Source organism: Leuciscus leuciscus (genome assembly GCF_965113295.1).
Source record: "Leuciscus leuciscus genome assembly, chromosome: 5".
Taxonomy (NCBI): domain Eukaryota; kingdom Metazoa; phylum Chordata; class Actinopteri; order Cypriniformes; family Leuciscidae; genus Leuciscus; species Leuciscus leuciscus.
Genome location: NC_138729.1, coordinates 35242397 through 35251649, shown reverse-complemented (window position 1 = coordinate 35251649; position 9253 = coordinate 35242397). Strand labels below are relative to the sequence as shown.

The 9253-nt window shown below is 34.7% G+C and overlaps 1 protein-coding gene across 1 annotated transcript in view; it reads left to right on the top strand.

Annotated features, from left to right (window-relative positions):
- ubash3ba (ubiquitin associated and SH3 domain containing Ba) overlaps positions 1-8343 on the top strand; it is a 29118-nt gene extending 20775 nt beyond the window's left edge. The window contains exons 5-14 of the mRNA XM_082169415.1: positions 218-387; positions 799-1007; positions 1593-1743; positions 2687-2804; positions 3032-3154; positions 3298-3390; positions 3534-3678; positions 3842-3948; positions 4077-4186; positions 4826-8343. Coding sequence (XP_082025541.1) covers positions 218-387; positions 799-1007; positions 1593-1743; positions 2687-2804; positions 3032-3154; positions 3298-3390; positions 3534-3678; positions 3842-3948; positions 4077-4186; positions 4826-4963 — 1364 coding nt within the window. The 3' untranslated portion in view covers positions 4964-8343. The remainder of the gene's footprint in view (positions 1-217; positions 388-798; positions 1008-1592; positions 1744-2686; positions 2805-3031; positions 3155-3297; positions 3391-3533; positions 3679-3841; positions 3949-4076; positions 4187-4825) is intronic.
- Positions 8344-9253: the final 910 nt, after the last annotated feature.

Below are 9253 nucleotides of genomic sequence, written 5' to 3'. Positions count from 1 at the left end.
TGTGTGTGTTTAAATGTGTTCATTTGTTATTGCTACCGATGATGACACTGTGGAACAATAATCTTGATTTTCTTTCTTTGTTGCTACCTTTCTTCCTTATTTAGTTCAATTAAAATTTTAGTGTTCTTTTCTGGCATAAAAAAAAAAAAAAAAAAAACTGATATTTGCATTGCCAATGGGGTTGCAATGTAAAATAATGTGCATTCTCTCTCTCCAGATGTTCATGTGGAGACCCATAAGAAGCAGCTTCATGTAACTCTGGCCTACCACTTCCAAACCAATCATCATGCATCATTAGAAAAACTTGCTAAAGGTGTAGACATAACCTTGTGCTGTGATTGGCAAGCCGTCCTCTTTTCAAGAGACATCCGATTTGCCAATCATGAGGTAGTCTATTGATTGTCATCCATTGTTTCTTTTGCTAAATACACCCCAAAGAATATAATGTTTTAAGAATATTGACCATTATTTAGCATATCATTTACCATTGTTGATGCCAAATATTTGCTACAGAAAGTAATCTATAGAAAATAAAATATACCATTATCACTACATTAATATGTATCTGTACAACTATATTAATAATTTCTAAAATATATATTAATAATTTATAAAATATAATTAAGTTAGATGGATACATTTTATAGTACAATGTAATTGGTATCTATATAGGTTAATACTTTGAACACTGATATATTTAATTATAATGTTAAAAGATTACTAATTAATAATTATGTTATCATATACTGACTTTTTTGGCTTTGGTGGATTTGTAACTTTCTGTCTCTTTGTTTTAAGACCCTGCGAGTGATGTACCCTTACGTGCCTCAGAATGATGATGAACTGGAGCTGGTGCCCAGTGACTTCATCTTCATGTCGTCTATAGAACAGACCACTGCCAGTGAGGGCTGGGTCTACGGGACCTCGATGAGCACAGGGTTATCTGGGCTACTGCCAGAAAATTACGTCAGTAGGGCAGACGAGTGTGACACTTGGGTCTTTCATGGGTAAGATGGATCATGAAGTAACTAAAGCTGATTGCAGACTACCGGTCAAAAGTTTGAGATCAGTAAAAAAAAAAAAATATGAAAGAAGTGAATACTTCAGTTCAGCAATGATGCTTTTAATTGATGTGACAGTAAAGCCATTTAAAATGTGACAAAAGATGTCTATTTCAAATAAATGCTGTTCTTTTTAACTTTCTATTCATCTGAGAATCCTGAAACATAATAATTCACAGTTTCCACAAAAATGAATGATGATAATTACGAGAAATGTTTTTGAGCAAGACATTAGAATGATTTGATGGTGAAGACTGAATGAATGGCTCCCTAAAATTCAGCTTTTTGTCATCACAGAAATAAATTACATTTTAAAATATATTAAAATAGAAAGCAGTTATTTTAAATTGTAATACTATTTCACAATATCTTTGTTTTTTAGCCAAATAAATGCAGCCTTGCTGAGATACTTTTTTTTCAAAAAAAAAAAAAGTTTAGAGTAGTTTAATGTCGAGCTCTAATGATGACAGTATGCTAGATCTAAAAGAATCTGCATCTCTTTACCTCCATCTCATTATCTCCTTTTTTCAGGTCTTTCTCTTTCCTTAATGGAACCCTCCCAACCAATATCAGAGGTGCAATGGGTGGGATGTTTTTTGACCCACACTTGGATGATCGTCTCCTTGACGACCCCATGCCATTGGATGCCTCCGGTCTTAGCGTCATATGTCAGCCTATGCAGGTAAAACACTTATCAGGGATGGTGCTTTTTACTGTATGATGATTGAAATCGGGAAATGGCGCTGGAGGCGGTCATATGCAAACGATTGGATCTAGGTGATGTCATCTTGCCCCATAAGATCCACAATGAGCCGTATTTGGAGATTGATTAAACAAATGCTGCTTTTATAAAAGGGAGGAAACTTGCAGAAAGTTTTAATGGTACAAAGACCTCTTATATGCCAAATGATCGAGGCAAATTTGGTTTCGCATGTCATCACTCCTTTAAACAGTTGTTAAATGAACTGCAAAATGTTACGTTTTCAAATTAATTTACTTCTTGCACATTCTGACAGCGTTGCACAAGCTCACGGTGCCATCTGCGGGACACCCGTAGCATGTTAGCCAGGGTTCAAAGCGCAACATGAGCCAACCAACTTCCCAAATGTCATGAGAATCGTTTATCTGATGTTGTCAACAAAGAGAAGCGAAAAGGTCTCCCTGTGGTTTACCGGCAAAATAAAAGCTCAACGGTTTAACGTTTGAAAGCAAAGAAATTAAGACAACCATAAATGTTTGTATTGTAATTTTACTGTTGTTCTGTAAATTAAAATAAAAACTAAATAAAAATGATAATAATTATTATTTTCATTGTTATTAATAAGAATAATAACAATTATATTAGTACCTATATTATAACATATTATATTACAATATAAAATATTTTTATCATGATGAAATACTCATACTTTTTATTTTACAGTACAATAGAATGTATTATTGCAATATAAGATATCTTTATTAATTTGATCAAATTTTTTTTTTATTAATAATAATTCCCGGTGATGGGGCGTTTTCCTTCTTTTTTGTCTTTAGCAATGCCTGACTTTAAGATCTTGTGTTAATGTGACAGAATATGAAAGCTTTTTCATGTATAATGTTTTATTCAAAATGATTTGTTTTAGGTTCTACGACCCAATCAGTCTCGGTTGCCTAAGAGAACGTTGTTTGTGTGTCGCCATGGTGAGAGAATGGACGTAGTGTTTGGGAAACACTGGATCACTCAGTGCTTTGATGCCAAAGGTCTGATTTTCAATTTTCCAAAACAGTTCTTTGTAGTTGTTCCCACAAGCAGGAAAAAGCTGGTTATATTTCAGCGAGTTTTAAAATGTAACTGCTATATTAAGCTCTAAAATATTTCATCAGCTATAAATCGACAAATATATATACTATATCCAGAAGGAAATTTATTGGCCAAAATGTTAATGTTTATGTGTACTCATTTGTCTATGTTTGTGTATATTGAGCAGGTCGGTATGTGCGTTCAAACCTCAATATGCCGCCGAGTCTCCCAGCGAGGAGTGGGGGGTACAGGGACTATGATAAGGACTGCCCTATCACTGTGTTCGGATCAACGCAGGCTCGGCTAGTTGGTCAGTCCTTCATTATTGTTAAATACACATTAAGAGCAAGATCACATGAATTCCTTTCTATTTTATATTATAATGGCATTAAAGGTGCCATTTCTGCCCCACTACCTGCACTAGCATGAGTTTATGTGTGATTTGTTTCACAGGGGAGGCTCTTCTAGAAAGTAATTCAGTGGTAGACTTTGTATACTGTTCTCCTTCTCTGCGCTGTGTGCAAACAGCTCATAATATCCTCAGAGGTAAAATAGCACCTACGTCGCTCTTTCATCTTTCTTTTGTTTCTTCATTAATTGGTTTCTACTTTTTTTAGCCATGCCCATTTACATCCATAAAGCAATTTTTCCCATGTGCCTCATTCGCTGTTATGGACTGTATGTCTCAGGTCTTCAAAAGGATGGCAAGACTAAGATCAGAGTTGAGCCGGGCTTGTTTGAGTGGACTAAATGGGTGTCGGGAACCTCATTACCCGCCTGGATCCCTCCTGCAGACCTGGCAGCTGCTAACCTTAGTGTGGATACAACGTACAGGTATTTTATTAGACATCAATGTACTATCCATCCTTTGTTGCTACACTTTTTGATTTTAATGTTGCTTTTTGATAGCATTATTTATCGTTTTATGGCTCCATTTGATTTCATAAATAACTTCCTGTAGTGAATGGAATTATTAAGTTGCCTTGTTCCCCTGCAGACCTCATATACCCATCAGTAAACTGGCCGTGTCTGAGTCCTATGAAACTTACATCAGTCGCAGCTTCCAAGTGACTCGTGAAATTCTGTCAGAGTGCAATAACCTGGGTAGGTCATGATGAGTGCGGCTACTTTTGCTAATATATATTTTGTTTGTTTGTTTGAATCTCTACTGCTCTAAATGTCTTATGCTTCAAGAAGTTTTATATTTACCATGTTGTACTGGTGTCCAACAGGAAATACAGTGCTGATTGTGGCCCATGCTTCCTCTCTTGAGGCTTGTACGAGGCAGATACAGGGTCTGACCCCACAGAACTCTAAAGACTTTGTGCAAGTGGTCAGAAAGGTCAGATCTCTTCTGCATTTTTTAAAAAATATTCTGTTTCTCCCTTTTTTTTTGTATAAATACATTACAGATGTGAATATTGTGAAAAAAAATAAAAAAAAATATATATATATATATATATATATATATATATAATTATGAATATATATTTTTTGCAAGAAATTAATACTTTTATTCAGCAAAGTCCATTATCCATCAAAAATCTTAAGCAGCACAACCATTTTCAGCATTGATAATAAGAAATGTTTCTTGTCCAAAAGAGCATCTTGGAATGATTCACGTGACACTGAAGAATGCATTACATTGTAAAATATATTAAAATAGAAAATAGTTATTATAAATTGTAGTACTATTTTACAGTATACTGTTTTCCTGTATTTTTGACTAAATAAATGCTGCATTGGTGAGCATAAGAAAGTCATTCAAAAACATGAAAAATCTCCCAACCCCATCAATATACTTATTTATTTTGATATATATATATATAAATAAATATATATATATATACATAAAATAACACACATACATATATATATATATATATATATATATATATATATATATATATATAAAATAAACAATAACATATATATAATAAACAATCTAGATTTTCTCCCCCTTTCTATTTCTCTCTCACAGATACCTTACTTAGGCTTTTGTGCTTGTGAAGAGATGGGTGAGACAGGTGTTTGGCAGCTTGTGGACCCGCCCATCCTGCCGCTCACCCATGGACCCAATCACAGCTTTAACTGGAGAGAAACGCTGCTGCAGGACTGAGAAGCGCTGCAACTTTACCTTCAATGCTCTTCCTCCAAAGGCAACGGAGACGTAGCTTAAAGTCACATCATCACAGACCTGCTTTATAGCTCTATAAAAGGCTCATGCTTCCATAGCCACGTTCTTGCACTGCTACAGTACACCTCATTGACTCTGTTTTAATATATACAGCATAAAAGTAGTAATATTTGCGATAGATTTTCATGTGCTCAAACACCCTTCAAGCTGCAGCAGAACTCCTGCTTCCAACTGTAGCCCAGAAGTAACTAAAAATCTGAGAGCTTCAAAGACATGATAAACTCAGGTTTCCTGCCTCAGTGAGGAGGAAATAGTGTGCGAAGTTGAAGAGTCATCATCCAACACTTCCAAAATGGATGCTGCTGGACTTGGGTTGGGTCTCCGCCCTTTGTAAACTCCATTTTACTAGACTCTGTAGGGGAACGAGATTTCGCCCTAGTACACTGTGAATCAAGTAGACATGCACAACCTCTTGCATCAAGATTTCCCAATTACACCTTCTACAAGCCCACTCACCAAGCTCCTGAAAGCACAAGAATATAATCTGGCAATCAGATAGACTGAGAAGCAGCTTTAAAGTAGTTAAGAAATGGATTTGGTGGACAGCACATTCGTCCTGTGCCTTGAGGTCATGCTGCTACTGTTAAACACTTTGCAACTATAGGACACATTGGGAGGACTGTTAGTTAGGGCTTATTTGGAGACAGTTTAAAGGTGTACTGTCGCACTTTTCGCATGTAGGGTCGATTTTGCAAAACGGAAGATGATAAACCTACTAAGGCATCATCAAACATTTGAAGACAATGCCCACAGACGGTTACAACTTCTTAAGCAGCAGCTTAAATAATGTTATGTGCAGCTGTTAAGGAACGCATTGTTGTAAGGCAAGCTTTACTTTCTGAGCACTTGAAAAATCAAACCAAACAGGAAAGAATGCTTCAACAATGTAAAGAATTGTACATTAATGCATAGCGTGTCTGTATATACTAAGTAACATAGTAAAATCCATTTGATGTGTTTCACCTTTAGATGGAACAATTATAATTGCATTTATTTATATATTCATAAGATAGTTGTAAAGATAAAATGTTGGTGCTTCAGGTTTTTTTGTTTGTTATTTCCTGTTATTGGAATATAGAGAAATCAAGCCATAGCAAATTACGATATAAATCACTATATAATGCAGTGTTTTTCTCCACTCCAAGCACTTACATAAGCATATCTGTTACGGTTACTGTAATATGCCATCTGTGTTCCCTGAACATCATAACTATTTTAGCCCATCCATGGTTTGACATTTAATGATGATAAGGAGAATGCACAATGAGGTGTGCAGTGCACGGCACAGGCAAAAGAGCTTTATGGAATTTTTGGCATAGTTTTCAATATGTGCCGATCTAATCCATTTACTTAAAGATAAATGTAGACGTTAGGCTCGACCAAACATGCCAAGGGTGTGCGAACAATGTTAGATCTGCCATATGTTTTTGACAGGTTTATGATGTTACTTTTTTTTATTTAATTTTATATTATTATTATTATTATTATTATTATTATTAGTTTAAGAGTTGATCTCTTGCCTAAATGAGTGCTGTCAGAGGACGAATGTCGGAACTATTAAAGGGATAGTTCACCCAAAATGTCTTTTAAAACCTGTATTAAATTCTTTCTTCTGTGGGACACAAAGCCGAATTATTTTGTAACCAAAATCTTTATTGCATTTAAAAATACATTGCAAATGTATAGGAAACATCCAAAATGAAGTTAGTTGTTGCTGGTTTAGCCGTGTTAAGTCGTTCTGTTACATTCACAGTTTAGAGCTATCCATTCAATATGTTTTTGTACATGTGTATATATAAAAAAATTATATATATTTGGGCCACTCTTTTCAAAATAATCAAAGTAAATGAGGACTAGTGTGACTGCATATGACCAGTATCTTTCTTGTAGGCCTATCTTTCAACTCGATACAGATGCATTTACAGTTAACAGCCCACCTAAGGGCAAGAAATCAGTGAATATCAACTTTGGCCTGTGTTTTACACAAATCATTGTATGACATGAGAAGACTTTAAGTAGTACTATTGCACATTCAGCCTATTTTATGAGAATTTCATTTTAATTGCATATAGAGACCAGCGCATATAGTGACCAATGCAAAATTTCTAATTTTGTTTTCCATGGAAGAAAGTAATAGTCAAGACTGGAACATGTGTGTGAGTAAATGATGATAGTATTTGTCTTTTCTTTTCCTTTCTTTCTTTTAATTTTATTTTTGGTGAACTATTCCTTTCAAATATTTGAGATTACAGGGAGTCTGAGACAAATCTTTCTTCATTTATTTGACATTTTCCAGCTCAACAGTATCACATAACCTTCTAAATGCTTCCTACTCCTGAATTTAAATGAGACATTTATCTCAGCACAGCTGACTTTATGTGATCTTATGAATAATTGTATTTGGTCATCCCAGTGTGTGTGGGTGTGGTTGAGTGTGCATATGCTAGAAAAAGAAAATGCTGTTCTCCTATAAAAATAATTACCCTATTAAATTGCCCTTGTCTGCCATTACAACATGTCTACCATAGATCCTTGTTCTTCCAAAAATGGCAACATCAACTACCCCATCATGTGTATCAGTGTGTATTACCACAGGGGGTTGAACGTACAGCTTGTCAAAAGCTGATCCAGGCCGTGTTTGATTCACTGAGAGGTAATGTTGTCACTGTATAATTTTTCAGAAGCATGCTATGTGTGCAACTTCTTCTAACTATTTGAAAATGAAGTGTAATATGAGCCAAAGTGCTACATTTTTTTTTTTTTTTTAATGAATCATTGTTTTCTCTGGGGAGTATACTCCTGAGATGTTTTATATACCCTTTCTGATAATTGACTGAGGAAACAATGTACAAAATATAAATGCAAAATAGTAGAAAAACAAGGGTAAAATACAGATCACTAGCTAATATTATTGATTGTTGTTTAGTCCTCCCTGGGATGAGTCATGTTTAGTTATCAATATATGCTTTCATTCAGGTCATCTGATTTAGTTAAAGTTATTCAAATTTAATGTTGGGACATTTCAGCAGCTTAAAATTGATCCTTGCATGCACAAGAAGAAAATGCAAATTGAACCATTTCATAGTGAAAAGTATTACATGAAATAGCCTAACTGCACAAAACATATAGCCTACCATATTTCAGAGCATAAAAAAACATAGAATTAGGATTCCAAAAGCATATGTGACATTCCACCATGAAGCTACCTTTTTAAATATGTTTGTTGACATTTATTTTAAGACTTGTTTTAATGCGTAACGTTTGTAAAGCATGTTTGCAAATAAATCTTTTGTCATCCTGCACTGAAGAGTTTTTTTCTTTTCTTTTTGTCACACTTTACATTACACTGCAATATAATCACTGAAATGACATGCAAAGGGTAGGCTAATGCTAACAAATAAAATTACATTGCTATTGCTTTTGCAATTACTAAGGGTCTCCTCTGTACAGTATTGCCTGTTGGATAGGGTGAGTTGGGCCCTGTATAGGTAAAATCATTTTGAAACTAAAGTTTAAATGAGATTTTCTAATAATCAGTTGGCTATATCATGTTTATTATTATTAATCGTATCAACAGATTATTGATTTATTAATGCATTATTTATTTTGTTCATAATAATCATATTTATGTGTAAATGTGATCTTTTTAATTTGAGAGGAAAAATAAACCGCGCGCGCATCTATCACGGGATTGGCTGTTCGCTGCAAACGTCACACGTTTATGTGCACGAGCACGAGAATAATGGTGGCAAAACTAGCCAGGTCACAGGTGAGGTGGAGCATCGCAGTCAGCTTCTCTGAAGCCTGGAATCAGTACCGCTTGCAATATAATGTTAATTTGTTAACAAAACTTTAACATGACAAGTTTGTACATTTATAAAAAGAGCCCATCGTTGAAGTCCGTAGTTTAACAATATTTGATAGCCTATAGCAAATTTTGGAAAAGTTAATAAGGGCCAATTGTTTTGCCATCGATTGACGGATAGCATCCGATTTTTATTTTTCATTTGAATGCCATTAAAAGAATTTTGACTGGACCTGATATTCATTTTTGTCATGACCCTAACAGGTAAACTCTACTTTTCGAATACATTATACACATACACATGTTTGATGAAATCATCTAATGTTTAAATGATGCTGTTGTGTCAAGCTTAGTGTGAAATGCATTAATGTTGAATGGAAACCCATTATATTTGTACTGCCAAGTGC